Source organism: Bubalus bubalis, chromosome 15 (genome assembly GCF_019923935.1).
Source record: "Bubalus bubalis isolate 160015118507 breed Murrah chromosome 15, NDDB_SH_1, whole genome shotgun sequence".
Classification (NCBI taxonomy): Eukaryota; Metazoa; Chordata; class Mammalia; order Artiodactyla; family Bovidae; genus Bubalus; species Bubalus bubalis.
The window spans coordinates 55,811,848-55,833,342 of record NC_059171.1 but is presented as its reverse complement, the minus strand read 5'-3'; the positions used below and the strand labels follow the sequence as shown (position 1 = coordinate 55,833,342).

At 46.3% G+C, this 21,495-nt stretch overlaps 1 protein-coding gene across 3 annotated transcripts in view; it reads left to right on the top strand.

Annotated features, from left to right (window-relative positions):
- Window positions 1–21,495, top strand: part of CHD7 (chromodomain helicase DNA binding protein 7) — a 190,633-nt gene that overhangs the window by 47,706 nt on the left and 121,432 nt on the right. For all 3 annotated transcript variants that reach the window (XM_025265360.3, XM_025265359.3, XM_025265358.3), the window contains exon 2: window positions 14,660–16,497. In XM_025265360.3, coding sequence (XP_025121145.3) covers window positions 14,836–16,497 — 1,662 coding nt within the window. In that variant the 5' untranslated portion in view covers window positions 14,660–14,835. The remainder of the gene's footprint in view (window positions 1–14,659; window positions 16,498–21,495) is intronic.

Genomic DNA, 21,495 nt, shown 5'->3' with positions numbered 1-21,495 from the left:
GAGAAGAAAATGGCTACCCATGCCAGTATTCTTGCCTGGAGAATCCCATGGACAGAGGAGCCTGGTGGACTATAGTCCATGGGGTCTCAAAGAGTAGGACATGACTGAGTAGTGCACGCACACACACACACATGCACACACACACACACACACATTTATATAACTGAATCACTGCTGCATAACAGAAACTAACAGTATTATACATTATATTTCAATTAAAAAAATGTGCATCTTTCTAAACAGTATTGCTTAAAACATTAGACTGACTTCTCCACAAACTCGGAATGCATTACAAGGCCTTTCACAATCTGGCCTCCACTTGAGCCACGTCGAGGTACTTGCAGACACCTCCGTGTGTGTGTTCTCTTCCCTGAGCCTCGGGCATGGACCCTCCAGGCCTCTCTGCCTCCCCCTCGCCAGATCCTCCACTTGTCACCCTCCCATTTGCCCTTTAGGTCTCAGCCTCAGTTCCTGTCACTTTTCTGGCATGATGACAAGTCCCCCGAGCTCCGTGTTTGCTGTGCCCAGTTCCATGTAGCTCCCCACATGGCTGCTGAGCAGTTGAATGTGACTGGGGTGACAGAGGAGCTGGATTTTAAATTTTATGTAATTTTAGTTTAAACAGGTACATGGGGCTTCTGGCTCCTGTACTGGAAACACAGGGACCATTAGGAGGGGCAGCTGAGTGGTATTTGATCTTCCTGCTCATCTCCACCAGAACACCTCTCCAGCAGCAGCACAATTGCTGATAGTCTTGGAGGGGTCGGAAGAAATTCACAGAAAACAGGCTCAAGAATCCAAAATATTTGTATGAGCACACAAGAATATTATAATGCAGCAAAATAATTTTATGAAAAGTGATTTATCCAGTACCAGTTATTTTTAGCATGTTCACAGGGTTACTTTAAAAAAAATATTTGGCTGTGCTGGGTCTTCCTTGAGGCATGCAAACTCTTAGTTGAGGCATGTGGGCTCTAATTCCCTAACCAGGGATCAAACCCAGGCCCCCTGCACTGGGAGCACAGAGTCTTAGCCACTGGACCACCAGGGAAGTCCCCGTGGTTACTTTTTAAATACTAGATTTACATCTGAAATTCTTATACAGAAGCTGCGGACCAAAGAGGCCAGGTGAAATAAATAATAATTTCTTTCAAACATTTTGTTTTGTGCCAGGTAACATTATAGGTTTTAATGGTACTTGATAGTGGATTGTTAGCATATATCGATGGAACTTAAAATGGGTGAGAAGGCAGTGTGTGGAGAGCTTTGGACTTTTGGAGAAAAGGTGTTTCACCTATGATAAGCACTACAACAGCGGTTAATGCACCCCTTTCTTGGGCACACAGCACACAGGTAGCACCTAAAGCAGGGGGAAGAAACTGTGGGTCCTCTGGGCTCTGTTGATGGGAAACACACCAGGTCACGTTGCTCTGGGAGGGTCGGTCTGAGGGCTGCAGCAGGTCCTTACACAAACGGGGAGTTGTAAAGCTAGACAGTCGTCAGCAGCTTGTGGTTCTCCTTTTAAATGGCACAGCATCCGTGGAGAGACGGAAGGTGCTCTCATTTCCTGCCCCAGCCCAAGCCTCTCGCCTCCCTTGTGTGAACAGAACCTTGGGAAGCAGTGCTGCGCGGTGACTTCTCCCTATAAAGTTTGTGGGGAGGAGGGGGTGTTAGGAATATACTGGGGTGTTACACATAAGAGCTAATTCCTTAAACACTTTGGGGGCACCTGGTGTGGCATTGAGGGTGTAAAATGACAGATGTAAAATGCAGAGTCCTTTTTGAGGCACTCACCTCTGTGGGCATTGCTGGGCATATTTATAGTCAACAGGGCAACAGTTAGATGTTTTATGATGAAAGAAGCACTGAAATACAGTCTGTATTCATGAGTTAACCTTTCAGCTGCTGCTGCTGCTAAGTCGCTTCAGTCGTCTCCGACTCTGTGCGACCCCATAGACGGCAGCCCACCAGGCTCCCCCGTCCCTGGGATTCTCCAGGCAAGAACGCTGGAGTGGGTTGCCATTTCCTTCTCCAATGCATGAAAGTGAAAAGTGAAAGTGAAGTCGCTCAGCAGGACACTGTTTATTTAGAGAAAAATAGGGAAAAGCAGAAAGAATTCTTCTAATGGTAAAGTAGCAGGATTTAAATTCATTTCACGAAAAAAGGTAAAATATAAAAAAAGAGATAAATGATTGCGGTAGGTTAAAAACTTAACTACCAAGTTGATAGGCAACTCATAAAAATTAACTGGATATTGATGATCTAAGCAGTTTATTGTCGGCAAAGATTTTCTCCTTTACCGTGGTCAGAAAATCCCTTTGTCCTCACTGTTCCAGGACAAAGCGTCCTTGGCAACTGAACGTGCAGAGAGCACTTGACAAGTGACCAGACCAGAGCACCGAGGGCTTGTGAGGGTAGTTCTGAAGTAGAAGCAAGAGGTGTGTGGTCTGTCAGAACATTTTCTGCTCTTTCTAGGTGTGCGGTGCAGTCTGCAAAGTACAGTGTAGGCAGTTTTCAATTTAATGGGGCACTTCGAATTACGTTCAGAATCTAGAAGACTGTTTTAGAAACTCTGCCGTCTTTTTTGTCATAGCTGCTGATCTTTAAAGACACTAAATTCTCGGTGGTAGCATAGTTTAAAACCTTTCTTATTCTTCAGAATTATTTTATAGGAAAAATTGTGAAGATTTTCAAACCATCTCTGAGAACTGGGCATGAGTAGAGAATTTGGTGTGTTTGGAGGCCTCCTAGACATGGGGCAGAAGCCTGAGCAGTGCAGGGTGGGCTCCATGGACGTGAACACCATCATGAAACGTAATCACGCAGATTCCTCATCAGGATCATCATTTTATTAGCAACTGATGTCGAGGAGTTAAGCTCATGAAAGCCGTACAGATAGGTGGATGCCTCAGTAGACTCTTTTTAAAGCAGGGTAGGTGTCTGGTCATTTTTGTATTCTTGGATTAAACCATCTACAAAATTCAATTATAAGGCGTCATCGGTAGCCTTAAATTATCTCAATTGTCCTCATTATGTGAAACAAACGTCACACCTGGTCATAGCTCATTTTCCCACTTTGCCTTCTCTTAACATTACAGTCTACTTGCTGATTTGAGGTGAACTTATTATTGATCTGTGATCGAAGTGGACACAGTGTTGAAATTTATAACTATATAATAGGATCCCCTTTCAAACTGAAATGTAAGGTTTACCTGCAAGTTAGAATGAGGTCCTCTTGTGAGGGATCTTGCACACTGAGGTAGTGAAAGTGTGAAAGTGAGAGTACTCAGGTAGTCACTCAATCGTGTCTGACTCTTTGCGACCCCATGGACTGTGGCCTGCAAGGCTCCTCTGTCCATGGGATTCTCCAGGCAAGAATGCTGGATGTGGGTAGCCATTCCTTTCTCCAGGGGATCTTCTCAACCCAGAGATTGCACCTGGGTCTCCTGCATTGCAGGCAGATAATCTTGACCATTGAGCCACCAAGCAAGCTCAGGTAAAAAGTACTTAAAGCTAGTACTTTTGATGGATTTTGATTTTCTGGGGGGGGAAATATGTCAGGCAGATCTTTACAGGTGGCTGTCAATGACACTGAAGAGTTTGGTGGTACAGTCAGACCATAAAAGGAATGTGCTACGAGCATATTGTAATCTTTTTGTAAGCAGATATAAGGTGTGAATTAATTTACTAAGAATAATATAAAAAGTATTGCAGAAAGTGAGTTTTCCCCGTGGCACACAGCTCACTGGGGAAAAGCCTCAGAAGATTTCAGGGTAATGAGGAGAGGGGTCAAGTTAGGGCTGAGCCTTTGCTCTGAGTGCGGGAAATACACACTTGCAGAGTTTATGGATAAAGCTTTCATCTTTTATTATATGCAAATATGAGTGAAGACATTTAATTGGCTAGAAGAGGTATTAGCTTTATTTAGCTGTACACAGTGGATAGTTTAAACAATAGTTGTGTGTGTTAGTTGCTCAGTTGTGTCCGCCTCTTTGTGACCCCATGGGGTATTGCCCGCGTCTCCTCCATCCATGTGATTCTCCAGGCAAGAATAATGGAGTGGGTTGCCATTTCCTTCTCCATAAACAATAGTTATTTTATTGTAATAGTTTTTGATAATGGTTTTGATTGGCAAATAGTTTTATGGTGGCATTGTGTTGATAGAATCTGTTTGTGTTCATAAGTGTACTTACGGAAAAAAGTTTCCAACTTTGTTATGTAAGTCAGAATAATTATGAAATAATGAATGCAAACTATTTGCTGTATATTCCAGCCTTAATTCCATTTCCTTCATCAAATATAATCTGTTAAAAGAGTAATTTAATACTGTAGTCACGGAGTAAGTAAAGTTTGTTTTGGCCCATTTTTCTGTCTATAGATTTACCTTTTTGAAACAATGTGTGGTTTCCCCAAATACTCTCTTTAATGCTCTTCCAAAGCCCTTCTCAACCTTAACAGTTCTGTTTCCCTTTAATATTGTTCATTTCCCTGATGGAAATTTGAATTTATATAATTCCTTTGTATTTCTCTTTTGTTTGTAATATTGTTACCAAAAAGAGGTGTGTGTGTGGCGGGGCGCGGGGGGGAATGGGGGGAGCCTCTGGTTCAAAAGCCAATAAATAGGCTAGGTTGGTGGAAAGGGAAGGTTGCTTTATTTCAGATGCTGTCAACTGGGGGGAGGGTGGTGGACATTGTCCGAAGGCCTAATCCCGCCCTGACAAGCAGGGCATGAGAGCTTTTATAGACATAATGGGGTGGGGGGCTCCATGCAGAAATAGTACAGTCATCTCTAACCATCTTCAATTGGTTGTGAGTTGTCTGACTAGCATCATCTTGGTTGTTTTAGGTTCAGTTAATTTTCAGTTCTGGGATGCACTTGTTTCCATTTTTTTGGGGAGGGGGTGGTCAGTTCTTGGAATTGTGGCAGCTCATGTCCTGGGTACAGTCTGGTCATCATGTAGTTAACTTCTGGTACTTTAGTTTCCACAAGACAACTCACAGGATATGGCTCAGAATATTATCTATAGCCCTTGAGAAAGAACTAAAGGTCCTTGACTATGCTTGATGCCTATATTATTATTATTTAGTCCTTAGACAGTTTTTTTTTTGTTCCCACATTTTTCATTTTTCTGATTAAACTTACTCTTTGACTAAAGTTTTTCACAGGCGAAAGGCACGCAGAGGACATGGTTGAGGGGCAAGGACCGTATGGCGCTGCTCCGTTTCAATTTGGCACCTTAGGGCCCTCCAGGCTACCCTGAAACCTCTGCCTTTAGTGTCCTGCGACAGTTGGCCTGGCTGTGTTGTTTAGTTGCTCAGTTGTGTCCGACTCTTTGAGATTCCATGTCTGTGGGATTTCTCAGGCAAGAATACTGGAGTGCGTTGCCACTTCCTTCTCCAGGAGATCTTCCCAACCCAGGGATCAAACTTGTGTCTCTTGCATTCTTTACCCTCTGAGCCACCAGGAAGCCCGGCCTGGCTCTGAGCTCAGGTTGATGGATAAGACTCCCTGCTCGTCACATGTGCTGTGTTCTCGCATGAAAATAGATAAATTATTTTCAGCTGTGGTATTGCTGAAGTTTTTTTTTTTTTTTTTTTTCTTCTTCTTCTTTTTTTCCTTGAAGGAAAAGAACGTTGGAGGTGTGTGTCAGAGGAGGTTGTTTAACCACACTCTGTCTCCCTACCTTTCAACCAGGCTGAACTGGGGTACAGTTTTAAACTCTTTGAAACAGGATACCCCTTACAGCTTTCCAGAACCTTTTAAAATGCAAAAGCATGCAGGGAATTGCCAGGTCAGTTAGTTAATCAGTGGCAACTGCAGGAAGTATACACGAAGCGAGGTTCTTCCAAGAGCGTGCACTGTCCTCTCAGCCGCTCAGCATGTTGCCCTTGGCGTCCTCCTGTGATTCAGGGTCTCTTTACTGGGGCAACCCTGGATCAGGTGGTCCCCGGGAGCCCCTTCCTTCCTTCCTTCTCTCCTATTCTCACTCCTTGTAGGCTTGGCCCCACCCAGATGTGTGTGTCTGTGTGTACACACCTGTGCGTGCCAAGTCTAGCTTGAAATAGGTCTAGAGTGAGTGGGGAGATACATTTTCAAATGCCATTTTTTTTTTAAAGTGGGTTAATTTAATAAGCACATGGCATCATTACCTTTATACACCAGTCAAATTTTGTTTGTCTAAACCATCCCAGGTTCTTTTACAATATTCAGCAAGACACAGTAAGCAGTCACCACATTTCATAAAATTTGTGTTACTCTTCCCTTAGTCTGCCCCACGCACATCCTTGCCAAGTGGGTTGAAGTACATTTCTGAAGTTGACCTTTTCCCCATCCCAAATAAATCACACACAGAATTTCCATTTTCTTATTTCTGGACCTGGTTTCTCTTCTCTTGTTTTCCCCTTTATCTACAATACAATTAAGGTAGCATTAAAAAGATAAGGGATGGATCGACATACTTCTTTCACATGGATGTCTGCCTGTGTGGACGTGGAGTGTGCAGCTCTGTATTTGAGCACTGTCCTCACCCCTTGTCTGCATATAATGCTGCTTATTTGAAGTGTTACTGGAATGTGAACTGCTCTGTCTCGGGGCACTCCGAGCTGCACATGGGAAGATCACGCTGAATGTGTTCTAGTGTCTGCAGTGAGACAAGCAGTTCAGCTGTCTTCTCAGTGGCCTTAGTCTTGGAAGGGATTAATTTCAGGGGGTGATGTTTCAATGTTGAATCACAGGTAGTAAAGGTTGCTCTCTAAAGGACATTGATTCTTGTGCTTTAGTGGGCAGCTTACGTATAGGATACTGTGCATCTTTTGACCAATTTAGAAAAGAAAAAAAAAAGTGCTGAGACCGGGCACTTAGTATAAACTGTGAGATGAGTGCTATTTAATTACTTGCCTTGAAAGAAAATTTATTAGCCCCAGGACTCTTACATAGAAAAAAACCTACCTTTATCTGAAAGGCAGCTCAGAATGTCCAGACTCCTCAAAGTTATGTAGAAATAACTGAAGTATTTCTGCAAGAAACCTGTGAAATAGTGTGTTATGTAACATAGCATTAGATATTAATGTTAACTGCACTTTTTCTTTGTCTTGCAAAAATGATTGTCAAGCAGGTGGATGGATGTATCTTGAAAATTAAACTTTTGGATGTCCACTGTTTGTAAACCCTTACAGATTAAGACTTGTCACTAAGGGTTGTTCCTAGTCCTTTGGGTGAGGTCAGTTTTGCTTCTTCGTGTGTCATGAATGCCAGGACATGCTTCCCTTAAATGTAAGATGGCATGTCTTTGTTTTACTTGCGTGGTAATTCTTTGAGACCTGTTACCTGTTGTTGAGGTCTTCCCAGGTGGCTCAGTGGTAAAGAATCCACCTGCCAGTGCAGGAGATGCAGGTTCCATCAGCACTGTCGGGAAGATCCTCTGGAGAAGGAAGTGGCAACCCACTCCAATATTCTTGCCTGGAGAATCCAATGGACGGAGGAGCCTGGCTACAGTCCACGGGGTAGCCAGAGAGTCAGACATGACCTAGTGACTAAACAACAACAACCTGTTGTTTGTGGTTCCTTCTTATGTTAATTGAGGAGAATCACAGCTGTAGCTCAAGAGGCACTCAGGGTCTGTGAGCCGGACTTACCAAACTTCCACAAGTGCAGGAATCACTTAATAACATGCAGACCCTGGGGCAGGAGGTCAGAGTGGGCTCAGGATTCCACATGTCTCACCAGCTCCCAGAGGGTGCTGGTGGTCCCAGCACCCTGCTTCAATGGCAAGGCTGCAGTCTGCAGGGAGAGAGGCAGGTAGAGAAACCAGAGCAAGGTGTGCTTGGTGCTTTTGTAGCTCCTGCCCCAGTGTGGTGGGAGTTCTAGGGAGGGCTGAAGGGCAGGACACTTCGCAGGTAGGCGGTCACAGCCGGGGGGTGAGGAGGCAGGTGTGGAGGTGAGGCAGGTGTGAGGAGGTGGCCAGTAAAGTAAAACACAGCACTGGCAGTGCTTTGAGGGACCCGGCCTGGGTGCTGGTGAAGGTTTCAGGGGCGAAGGGAAGGGAACTGGGGAGCAGAGGACGGGGAGGCCAATGGGGTCTGATCACAGACTGCCATGCAATCTGCTGGAGCCTTTGGGTTCCATCCCGGGAGCTGGGGAACTGCTTTGAGGACTTTAAGCAGGGCGAGAGAGGACTCATGGCGTGGCCGTGAAGATCCTTCAGTCAGGCATGTGAGCGTATTGAGACCCGACTCCAGAGAACCCTCAGCCTTTAAGGTTTTATCCTTCACCAAACCACCATGCCTGATTACATCAGAGACAGCGTGAACCGGAGGAGGCAGTAGACTGTCCAGTGTTTGAGAGGAGCATCCCAGGCTGGATGGGGATGGATGGGCAGGGTGTCCACAGGGCTTTATTAGAACAGCAGGCTACCTGGAACAGGGGCCACGTCTGCTCGTTCAACTCTGTTACCCAGTGTCTATTAAATGTTTATGCAAAGTAGGTCCTCATTAGATATTTTTTAAATGAATGAATGCTGGGAAGGATCGAGGGTGGATTTCCATCATCTGGCGGGGTGGAAGAGGTGGGTGGAGGGAGCTGAGCCACACAATGAAAAATGTGTCTCTTCAGCTATTATCAGCGGTGTTGGAGGCTACCTAGTGATATAAATGGATATAAACACAGCTCTTATTTCCTGTTTTTGGTTTTATTTTTCATGTGGTTCTTGGACTAACATAGACTTCACATCCTTTTTCATTCTTTCTGCATCTTTTTCTTCCAATAGTTCATGAAATAATACACAATACATAATACACAAAGGGAGTGGCTTAGATTTTTGGTTGTTAAAATTAAGCTTGCAAATACTTTATGTAAGCACAACTATAAGTGAAAAGGGCTTTGAAATTAATTATTCCTAAGTGTATGAATTTTGTGTAGTTGAGTTATTAAGAAATAGAAATATATGTTGGTATATATTACAGAAAGGATAAATTGTATAGTTAAAAGAGTTAATTAGCATAGAATATGATATATGGAAAGAATACTATAAATTTTATCACAAGGGATAGGTATGGACCTTTGAAAGAATACTAATCTCTGAGCAGTAGAAAATATTTTTTCATCAAAGAGATTTGCTACTATTTAATATGGTCTTCGTCTAAGAACATTACCTCTAGGAAGAAAACTCTGTAGCATTGCCGTCCATAAAATTTTTTGCCCTGATATAAACGTTCCACGTGTGCACTGCGGCCACCAGCCACGCCGGCCTGTTGAGCACTTGAAAGGCAGCTTGTGCGACCGAGTAGCTGAATTTAGAATTTTCTTTAGTTTTTATTCATTTAAATAGCAACACGTGGCCAGTAGCTGCCGCGTGGCTCAGCACAGTCATGGCCTGGACACACGAATGAGGGAGAAAATGTGGTCTCGCCACGGGGGTGGGGGCTCCAGGAACGGTATCCTTTGGTCCAGCCTGGAGGCAAACCTGGAGCTGACTGGCGGGGAGCTGATGCTGGTCACTTGGAGGTCTTCCTGCCGCTCCCTCTGGGTCTGTGTGTGTGGGCTCAATGCCTCCTCCCACATTAAGTGGCGGCCTGAGCAGGCCCCTGCTTTCCCTGGTGGTTGTTGGGGGCCCATAGCGGGGTGCAGGGATCACCATCCACAGACCTGGTGATGGAGCTGGAAGGATTCTCTTTGAGGAGCAGCCCAGCCATTTGGAGCCTTTTCTCTTCTGTGCATCCCTGCTGTTGGCCGGGGGTCCTTCCCCGCTCTGGTGTGATCTGTGGCCTTGGTGGTCTGAGGTATCTCCCTGGCTGTGCTGAGGGTGAGGAGGTGCCTTTTTTCCTGCCGCTCCACACTCCCTTGGAAATGCTGGCACATGCTTCCCCGAGTCCTGAGAACAGCAATCAAGTTATGTCGCAAACCTCAGGCTCCTGAGAGGTGGGGGAGAGAAATGCAGAGAGAAGGAAGCGCATCAAGCCACATTACACTAAGGTGGTCGCTGGCCTCTACAGGGCAGCTGCCTCTGACTTCACACTTGCCCCATGGGTTGGATTTTTATGAAAAAGTGGGTGGCACCCAGATGGCATTTGACTGCCACAGCCGGATACAGAGTGGTTGAGCTGCAGTGAGTATTTTGTCCGGGGAAATGAAAGGTGTTCTGTCTTCACCTCTCTCCTGTCTGGCTTTCCAGGTCACTGAGACACCAAATTAACACCTGACGACACAGACGCCGTCCTACTTGAACCAGAGCATGGCAGTAAATTGTTGTTTATGTAAGCTTTGGAAAGTCAGAGATTCCCTTCAAAATATTAATATGTATTTTCAGACAGCTTGTTTCTTTCATTCTGGTGTGTCTTACTCCCTGCTTTTGCCCACCCCTCTTTTCTGGGTGCTGTTTACTTGCTTTTTGGAGTTGCTAGTTTGCATCCTACTTACTCCCCAAAATATTAACCAATAGCCTCAATACAGTGATAGTATGGGCTTGCTTCCTAAACGTAACAGAGAGTATAAGTGAAAATTTTCTTGAAAGGAAACTCTCTTCTGTTTAGTGGTTTTAGCAGTTATTTTAGTGACCAATCTCTGAATAAATAGGACCCCGTCTAAGACCTTTAATCTTTTGCCCTCACTGGCGAGTTGACATTTCATCTGTACATTTCTCTTTGGTCTTTGGGAACTGTTTGTCGTTAAAATATTTTGTATCAGAGGTTTACTCTTCTCAGTCCATAGAAGTGTTCTTCATCTGTAAAATGAAGAGGGGCTTGGATTAGAGGTCTGCAAAGCACTGGCCAGCTCTAAATTTTCATCGCTGGCTGCACAGCGAGCCTCTGGTCCGGTGTCCACGACCCCCTCAGCAGGGCTGTCTCCTTGTGCCTCTCTTTACCCCAAACACGCCTCCAGATCCTTCTGAACTCAGAAATACTTGCGAGTAGAGTGCTGAGCAGAAGGACGTGATTGTGTCATTATAGGTGTCTGTACTAAAATGTAAATAATATCAGACAGTTAAAGCACTTGTCGTCATGAATTACCAAGAAATATTTTGTAAAATGGTATCCTAAATTTTTACCATAACCCATGAATCTTAATTTTTATTTAAAAAGTTTTAAATAAACTTTTAAACGACAGATGAATGTAACCTCCAAGAGGACAAAAGGAAACTTTAAAAAAAAAAAAAATTATTATTATTTGACAGCTTCAGGTCTTAGTTGCAGTGAGTAAGATCTTTTAGTTGCAGCGGGCAAACTGTTCGTTGCGGCATGTGGTATCTAAGTTCCCCTGACCAGGCATCGAACCCTAGCCCCCAGCATTGGGAGCACGGAACAGAGTCTTAGCCACTGGACCACCAAGGAAGTCCTGGAACTTTGTTTTTATTCACTGATACATCTCTGGCAATTGTGATCAGTTGCCTGGATCACAGTAGAGACTCAATAAATCTGTTTTGAATACATAAACGCGATTTGAGATTTAATTTGATTTTCACTTAAAGCCAAATCAAATGTAAATACAACTTGAAAATTTATTTCCAAAGTGATAATGATGAGAATTATTTGATAACACTGATAACTTGTATTTCTGTTTCTTATTTTTAATAATCTATACCTGTGCCATCTTATATGGTAGCTATTGCTCCCACATGTACCTTTCTGACTTGAAATGTGGCTCTAGTAGGAATTAAGATATACTGTATGTGTGAAGTACATATTGGGTTTCAACGACTCAGTACTGAAAATATAAACCGTCTCATTCATATCAGTTACATGTTGAAGTGATCATATTTTGCATATGTTGGGATAAATAAAAATTATTAAAATTAATTTCACTCTTTTGGGGGCTACTTTTTAAATGTGACTACTAGAAAATTCAAAATCACCTGTGTGGCTTCGTTGGACAGTGCTGGTGTAGACACAGAAAATTTGACCGTGAATGGAGACAAGGGCCAGCCCTCCGGAAAGGAAGCTTATATGAATATCTTTGATAGGAACAAAATTAAGTGTTGCAGCTGTGACTTGGGAAAAGTGGGCATTCAAATGGTCTTGATCAAATTAAAAAAAAAAAAGACCAAAATAAATTAATTAGATTAGCTCAGATCAGAAATATGAAGTCCAGCTACCAGATGGATTCCTCACATAGTCGCCAGCGGAGTGAGTCTCGAGGTCAGGAAAGGGGCAGGCTGGGTGGTGGCTGCCCCAGCAAGCGCGAGTGGTTACCAGCGGCAGACTGGAGCCTAGTGTTTGGGCTCCCCTGCCTGGACTTCACCTTCCTGGGGCCGTAGCTCTGGTAGGTGGCACATTCACTGTGCCCCGTAACTGCCGTTTTCCCTACTGCTGGAAGGTAGCCCCTGGGTGGGAGGCGCAGGGAACCGGAGACCCAAGTGTTGGCTAGGATTACTCGCAGTGTGTGTTCTGTTTTGTCGCTTCCCTGGCCTGGAGGCAAGTTCTCTTTCCCTTTCTCCTTAGCCTTCTAAAGTGAATGCCAGCTCCCGGCTGCCTCTCCAGGCCGGCAGTGCTCGGAGTGTGGTGTCCCAGGTCATCCACTCCTCGGGACTCTTTTTCCCTAGAGGCTGGCTGAGAACCCCATATGGCCCTCCTGTGACACGTGGAGGGCCTGGGAGGATGAAGCCATTATCCTATAAAATAAGGCCATCCAGGACATGCAACTTAGATGCTACCTTCCTTAAGCTAATTTGAAAGGTTATTTTGGTAAGTGGTTAGTCTGCACGGCTGGTTTAAGCTATTATCAAGTCCATTCCTGTATTTATTTCCTTGAAAGCCAGAATGAGCCTTGAATAAATGAAGACTGACTGTGTAGGCTTTTTAGGAGTAAATTCAATTTATAAATATTTGTTTCATTTGGCACTGGAGATTTCGACTGCTCCTGAGTTTGAATTTTAAAGCAGCTGTGTAGTGAAGCAGCGTGTCTGTAAATAAAATGGCTTTCACGCTCACCTTATTTCTACCCGTCTGACCCCTGTTTTTGGAGAAAGTAGATCAGAAAATTCACGGCAGTTAGCGGCCAAGTGAAGAGACCTTTGGCTTCAGCTGACAGCTGTCGCCTGAGCACAGCCGACCCGGAGACCCTCTCAGGTGTTCTGTCTGTAGCTCTGACAGCAAGCAGGAATGCTGTTTACATTTTCTGTAGGCAAAGATCCCCCCCTTGTTGGGGGTGTGTTAGAATAGGACGGTGGACTCTGAATTTCGATCTGTCTTGGGGTGAGTTCTCAACGGTGCTGGAGGTGCTGGCCAGCCCTCCAGCCGGCCCCTTTCCCATGCTTATGTGGTTGGGTGTCAGTAGGATTTATGGCCGGCCTGTTTATAACATCCCTTTTGAAATTCTTCAACAAGATACTGTTTTTTCAAGTTGGGCAGTATCACACAATGCTTCATGTGCTTATGAAAGAGGGAAAAAAATGAGTTAAATTCCAAAGATGTTTAAGATTTTGGACATTTTTCCTATGTGAATTAGTTCTTTATTAGGCCTGTTGATTTAATTAGCATTGAAAAAAAAAACTTTCCTGTTTTGATTGTGGAAACATTGTTTAAATTGGTTATTTTCATCTGATACAGAATCCTTAGGAAGTGTTTGCATAAAGCAGAGTGTTACTTAGTATCCACCATGTGCTGTAAACCTGGGATGCAGATGGGTGGGCCTGCTCCCCCGTTCCCCCACCTGCTCTGGCCTGCCTGGTCCCAGAAGAGGTCAGGGCGAGGGAGAGGGCTGCAGGGACATTTTGAACTTTATTCTGTTAAAAGTTTCAGTTTTGAACGGTTTGGGTAAAGGTTTTCTGTCTCTACCAAGGAGAACAGGCATTGTCTAGAAACTGTCCATCCAACTAGAGTTTGTCCAAGCAGTCACACAGTGGTCCATTCCTAGAGCCAAGGGCTGGTGGGTGAACGATGAACCTGTGATAGGTCTTCCTCTGGTGGGGGTGAGTGGGGGATGCTGGAGAATGAAAGTCTTCCTTCCGGTCTCTCTCTGGCCTCGTCTGTTCCTGCCATCAGATTTAAGGAAGTGATGAGTGGTCACACCACTTGCAAGTGGGCCTTCCATTATTTTTGCCGCCGCTGTCTCCTTCGACACCCCTGTTGCCATTTTCTTGTTGGTTGTATGTGGGCCGTAAATATCCAATTTGTACGAAATGACTGATTTTGGTATTTGTATAATCCTCTAGTCAATTTAACTAAGTTGAGCTTTTCACAGCCCTCGGTGCAGCGGCTGCTCATCTGATTACACCGCTCAGGGGAATAAGGTTAAGGGCGGGCTGTTGGTAACCGGAGCATTTCCAGGGCTTTAGTGCAGCAGATGGGCTGCTTGGCGATAGTCATGCATCTGCTGGCCTGCTGTGGCAGCTGCTGCTGCTTCATGTTGTGTTCTTTTGTTCTGTTCCATCCAAGAATGGAACGCGAGGAAGTGTAGTGAATGGATTAATTTAAGGTTAAGGTTAGTGTTTTGCTTGCTTTCTAAGTAACCGATCATAACAATGCTTTTGGTAGAAGCTAATGAGTTTCTCTTAAAGTGAACTAGATTTATAAAATATGGCTCAGTGAGGGGGCTAGATTAGTATTGTTGGTGGAGACCAAATTCAAACGTGTAAAATGCTGGCAGGTTTTTTTTTTTTTTTTTAATCATTTGTCCCTAATTCTTTGTTTTCTTCCTTCCTCCCCACTACCTCCCGATCCCTTCCAGGACCTCGATCCAGACTTTGCCTGACACTGCAGGGTCCAAGAGAATTAAAGAAATATGGAGTGACATGAAGAAGATTAGTCAGGATTATAGGCTCTGAGGACAAGCCCTCAGTGAAGTGAAGCACAGACGAGCTCCCGCGCTCTGGTCTGGAGGAGCCAGCTGTGTGCTGGGAGAAGATGGCGGATCCAGGAATGATGAGTCTTTTTGGCGAGGACGGGAATATTTTCAATGAGGGCCTCGAAGGCCTGGGCGAATGTGGTTACCCTGAAAACCCCGTGAACCCCATGGGTCAGCAGATGCCTATAGACCAAGGCTTCGCCTCCCTGCAGCCTTCCCTCCACCATCCCTCCACCAACCAGAATCAAAGCAAGCTGACCCACTTCGATCACTATAACCAGTACGAGCCGCAGAAGATGCACCTGATGGACCAGCCCAACAGAATGCTGAGCAATGCCCCCGGGAACGGACTGGCGTCTCCTCACTCGCAGTACCACACCCCTCCCGTCCCCCAGGTCCCCCACGGAGGTGGCGGGGGCGGCGGCGGTGGCGGCCAGATGGGCGTCTACCCGGGCCTGCAGAACGAGAGGCACGGGGGCCAGTCCTTTGTGGACGGCAGCTCCATGTGGGGCCCCCGGGCCGTGCAGGTGCCCGAGCAGATCCGAGCCCCCTACCAGCCGCCGCCGCCGCCTCCGCAGCCCCAGCCGGCCCCATCGGGGCCCCCCGGGCAGGGCCACCCCCCACACCTGCAGCAGCTAGGCGGTTACCTGGCGCGGGGGGACTTCTCCATGCCGCAGCATGGCCAGCCGCAGCCGAGGATGGGCCAGTTTCCCCCGGGCCAGGAGGGCCTGAGTCAGGGAAACCCTTTCATCGCTGGCCCCGGGCCGGGCCACCTGTCGCACGGCCCCCCACAGAGCCCCGGGGTGGCCCCGAGCCTGCGCCACGCGGTGCAGCCCTTCCACCACCACCCTCCCACCGCTCTCCACGGGGACTCGGTGGCCCACAGCCCCCGGTTCTCCCCCAACCCCGCTCCGCAAGGGGCCGTGAGGCCGCAGACCCTCACCTTTAGTTCTCGGAGCCAGACAGTCCCCTCACCCACTATAAACAACTCAGGGCAGTACTCCCGCTATCCTTACAGCAACCTAAATCAGGGATTAGTTAACAGTACAGGGATGAACCAGAACCTAGGCCTTACCAATAGCGCTCCCCTGAACCAGTCCGTCCCGAGGTACCCCAGCGCGGTGGGATTCCCGCCCGGCAGCGCCCCAGGACTCCTGCACCAGCAGCCCGTCCACCCCAGCGGCTCACTGAACCAAATGAACGCGCAAACTATGCACCCTTCGCAGCCTCAGGGATCGTACGCCTCCCCGCCTCCCATGTCACCCCTGAAAGCGATGAGCAGCAGCGCGGCGGGCACGCCGCCCCCGCAGGTGCGGCCCGGCAGCGCCCCCATGGACGTGGGCGGCTACCCGAGCATGCCGCACCAGCAGCCGGCTCACCAGCCGCCAGGCGGCGCCCTGGGGCTCGGACCGAGGAGCTTGGGCCCGCGGAGCCTGCCGCCGGCGCGCCCGTTCCTGGGCATGTCCCCGGCCCCGCACCTGAGGCCCAACGGCTGCCCCGGTGTGAGCCTCGCCGACCCGCAGGCCGTCCAGGACCGCCTGCTCCCCGGCCAGCAGCACCCCGGGCCGCAGCCGGCCTTCCAGCAGCTGCCTAGCTGCCCTCCGTTGCAGCCCCACCCGGGCCTGCACCACCAGTCTTCACCCCCGCACCCGCACCACCAGCCTTGGGCGCAGCTCCACCCCTCGCCCCAGAGCACCCCGCAGAAAGTGCCTGTGCCTCAGGTAAGGGGGGCGCGGCCTCGCGGTGACGCGGCCTCGCGGTGACGCGGCCTCGCGGTGACGCGGCCTCGCGGTGACGCGGCCTCGCGGTGACGCGGCCTCGTCACGCACTGCTCTCGCGAGGTTTCCCATTAACTTTGGGGAACGCTTCTTCACTCCAGGTCCTTTGTTTTCTTGAAAGCTGCTCCGGAATCTTTTTTCCCTCTACTTCTTGTTGTTCAGTCATATCCGACTGAACGTACGTAGCCCAGGCGTATCCGACTCTTCGTGACCCCATGGACTGTCGCACGTCAGGCTACCCTATCCTTCACCATCTCCTGGAGTTTGCCCAAGTTCATGTTCATTGCATCAGTGATGCCATCCAGACGTCTCATTCTCTGACAGTCTCTTCACTTTCTGCCCTCAATCTTTCCCAACATAAGGGACTTTTCCAAAGAGTTGTCTGTCTGCGTCAGGTGACCAAAATATTGGAACATCAGCTTCAGCATCAGTCCTTCCAGTGAATATTCAGGGTTGATTTCCCTTAAGATTGACTGGTTTGATCTCCTTATGGTCCAAGGGACTTTCAGGAGTCTTCTCCAACACCAGTTTGAAGGCATTAATTCTTTGGCGTTCTGCCTTCTTTACTGGTCCAGCTCTCACAACCGTATGTGACCACTGGGAAGACTATAGCCTTGACTATACGGACCTGTGTCAGCAGAGTAATGTGTCTGCTTTTCAACATATTGTTTAAGTTTGTTATCGCTTTCCTGCCAAGAAGTAATCGTTTTTTGATTTCATGGCTGCAGTCACCATCCTTCTATTAGTTCCTTAACTTACTCTCTCACTTAGTGGCTTGTGCATTTATCCACTTTTTCGAAAAAATAAAAAATCTTGAATCCCCCTGCCCTAGGACTTGTGCTGGAGCTAAGAGTGCATAAAAAGCCAAACCCAGGTCCTGCTTGCAAGGAGCTCTGTTGTCATTGCCAGCGAGGAGGTGGATATTGGACCCAAGTGTTTTTCCCTTCTCTTTATTTTTCTATGCTGTTCTCTCTACCCCTCTCTCCAATTTAAAAATACACTGAGCCTTGGTTTCCAGCAATGTTTCATGTGTTTGTGGTAGTGCCTCCCACCTCTTTTAGGAAATCATTATTTTAAAATAATTTTTATCAATCATATTTTCAGTTCAGTTGCTCAGTCGTGTCAGACTCTTTGCAACCCCATGGACTGCAGCACGCCAGGCCTCCCTGTCCATCACCAACTCCCAGAGTTTACCCAAACTCATGTTCATTGAGTTGGTGATGATTTAATTAAAAATTAAAAATCGTATTTTTAATAAATATTAAATTTTATTTTATTGTTATTTTCCTTACAACGTGTCTTCTGAACCAGTTGTTGAATGTTAGTGTGAACTTAACTTGCAGCCTGCAGAAAATCATAGTAAACAACAATCCACAGAAAGTGTTCAGTCTCTTAATAGATTTGGATACCTAGCACTGAATGCAGAGGTCTCCCTTTTTATCAGCTGGGATTTCATCTTACAGAATTTATAAGCAGACAGATTTAGGTTTTAAGCTCTAGTATTCCCAAAGACATCTTTCCATTATAAGTGTTGGTGTTTGTGCCCTGGGTCTAGGAAAAATAAATTAATGTCTGTACGTACAGAGTATTTGGAGTACTGTTCAGAAATACGTATTGATCTTCCACTGTGATTGCAGCCCTGAGCGTAGATGGCACAGTGTGATTTTAGAGCTGTAAGGCACAATGCTCGTTCCTAACGAACTTGTAATCAATTTGGGAAACCATGACTGATATGTGAAAGTATAAATCAGAGGGAGAGACCATGCATGGTTATGCGACAGGTGTCCAGAGAGAGGCGGTGCCTGTTGGTGAGGGTGCTTGGAACCTGGTTAGGACTTAGCCAAGGGTGTGAACTGAGGACGCATTGCAAGTACATCAGAGGGGGCATGGGTTGTTGAGTTTGCTGCCGGCAGGGCCTGGGCATAGAGGTCTATATTCTGCTGTAAAGAATTTGGACTTTACCAGTGATAATGGACTAGACAGTGCCTGGGCTGGTGGGGGAACCTGGAAATGAGCTGTGAGTCTGGAGCCCAGGCCTTGTGAGGACAGTGTGACCAGGGATTGGGGAATGGGAATGGGAGAGAATGAAGCTACATGCAGGTAAAAGGGTGGGGTCTGGAAACAGAGCCTTTTAGGGGGCATCGCGGGTGGAGAGGCATTTAGATCAGAGACTCAGACGCTTCTGCCTTGGTGGGACTAGGGAAGTGAAGATCAGGAAGTCTCTGGGGGACCTTAGGACACAGTGGGGGTTTGGGGAAGCTGTGCTTACAGGCCCGACACACTTGGGGATTCTCAGGATGGGTCCTGAGGTCGGGGGGCCACAAGGGCCTCAGCTACCTGGCCTGTGCTCCCCCAGAGAGAGCCACTTCCCATCCTGGAGCCTCACCTGCAGTGATGGCAATGGGCTCCGGAGACCGTGGACAGCATGGAGGGAGGGCAGGAGGGCTGTCCACCAGCTTCTGGGGCCTTGGCCCACCTGGGTGGCTCCTAGGGCAGGAAGGAGCTTGACTTAGTTTCCAGGGAGTAGTCCCTTCTTGTTCCCCCAAAGTTTCTTACAGAACATGGGATCTTCTCAGAGCAGTGGCCCTTAGACACCTCCTGGTCCCAGCATCTTCTCTCCTCCCTGGAGGACAAGCACAGTAATCCCATCCCTGGGTGGAAACTGCTGATCTCCTCCAGCTTTCCCTCATTTTAAGAGCTCAGATGTTTTAACAGAGGTTCAGAGGACATAGATGAGTGTGTGGGCTTTGAGTCCCCTAGTGCCTGGGGTCTGTGCCCTGGTAGATACCGGTGGCCACCAAATGCATTTCTCTTTATCTCCAGCTCCATCCTCTCGAGCACAGCATCATAGACTAACCTGGAACTGTTTATGAGGTATATTAAACAAGTAGATTTGAGGTATTTTTATTATCTAAGTTTAGTTGCCTTTTTGAACATTTTTGCATGGTATTTGCTTCTTTCTTTCTCCTCAACTTTGCAGAACCTCTTCAGCTTTTGAAGCACTCAGTTCTGAAAATCATACTGGCGTAAAGTCTCGAGATGACCGTGGACTTTGAAATCAGAAGAGTGTTTGAATTACAGCTCTCCTTATTTGCTTGGTGACCTGAGATAATTTCTTACCCTCTCTGAACCTCAGATTCATCATCAGTAAGAGAGGAAAAAGTGCCCATCTCAAAGGGCCTTGAGGTCAAGTAGGGTAATATACTCATATCGTGAGAGTGTGATCTCTAGCTTACGGTGCATGCTTGTTGTGCTTAGTTGCTCAGTTGTGTCCGACTCTTTGTGACTCCATGGACTAGCCCTCCAGGCTCCTCTGTCCATGGGATTCTCCAGGCAAGAACACTGGAGTGAGTGGCCATGCCCTCCTCCAGGGAATCTTCCCAACCCAGGGATTGAACCCCGGTCAGCTGCATTGCAGGCGGCTTCTTTACCGTCTGAGCTATCAGGGAAACCCGTAAATGTCAATTCTCTTCTAGGTTCTACTTTCTGATCTGCTGCAGTGAGAACCTTACTTTGTAATTTGTGTCATTTCACGTGTACTAAATACAGTAAAAAGTCACTTTTGTTTTTAAGGAACAGGTTACATGTTATGAAATATGGCCTTAGTTATGAAACATTAAATTTGACTTGTGCAAATATCACCCCCCTTTTAGCTCGTGTTTCTGGGTGTGGTGAGTTTAATGGAGTGGATCGTTCAGTAACCTCAACACCTCTCTCTCCCTGGGACTGACTCACATGCCTCAAGCAAATCATCTGTCTGATTATGTTTTGCTTTAGAACTACTAAAATTATTTTACACTTCGTATATGACACAATGGTGGTTCAAAACCATGCTGTGTAGCAGGGAAATTACCAAATTAAGTTGAAATGTTCATGTAATTTGCTGAATTAGCACATTCAGATAGGATTATTGACTTTTTTATCTTGAGTGTTTTTTTTTTTTTTTTTTTTTTTACATTTTAATAGAAGTTATGCTTTTTAGATGTTTCATGGGTAGTGAACAGATATTTTTAAAATTCTATCACATGTTTAAGTATCTTTGAAGATAAGTCACTTTATAATGAAGAGTCAGCAAAGGAGAATATTAGAACAGACACCAGAGTTCATCGGGCCATATGTTCATTGTGTGGACGCAGTCTTTAATGTTAGCTCCAGACTAGCTTGATGATTTGATGATACAGCTTAGAGGGAAAGAGAAAACCTAGCTTCTCTTTCTTTTCAACAGCTGATTAGGACAGTAGTTTCCCTCTTCATCTCAGACCACCCTCCCTCCCTCCTTCCTTCCTTCCTATCAATCATTAAATAGTTTATTTATATTTTAATTTTTTTCTTCCAGTTTTGTTGAGATATAGTTGACCTGCAGCCCTGTATTAAGTGTACAAGGAGTATGGTATAATGATTTGATTTACATATGTTATCAAGTGATTGTCAGAATAAGTTTCGTGAGCACCCATCATCTAAGTCCAAAATTAAAGAAACAGAAAAAAATTTTTTTTCTTGTGATGAGGCCTCTTAGGCTCTCCCCTCATATCACCTTTTACGTATGATATACAGCAGTGTTCATTATGTTTATTATGTCGTACACTGTACCCCTGGTACTTATTTATCTTATAACTGGAAGCTTGTACCTTTCACCACCTTCCTCCAATTCCTTCTCCTGTAGCCCCTGCCTCTGGTAACCACAAATCTCATCTCTTTTTCTATGAATTTTTGTTTGTATTTCAGGTGTAATTGACCTATAGCACTGTAGTGTTAGTTTCTGTTACACGACACGGTGCTTTGAAATATCTGTGCATTTCAAACTGGTCACTACAGTAAGTCCGGTTACAATATGTCACCATGCAAAGATGTTAGGTAATCGTGGGCTGTATCCACCACATTGTACGTTTCACAGCTGTGGCTCATTTGTTTTGTAACTGGGAGTTTGTCCCTCTCAGTCAC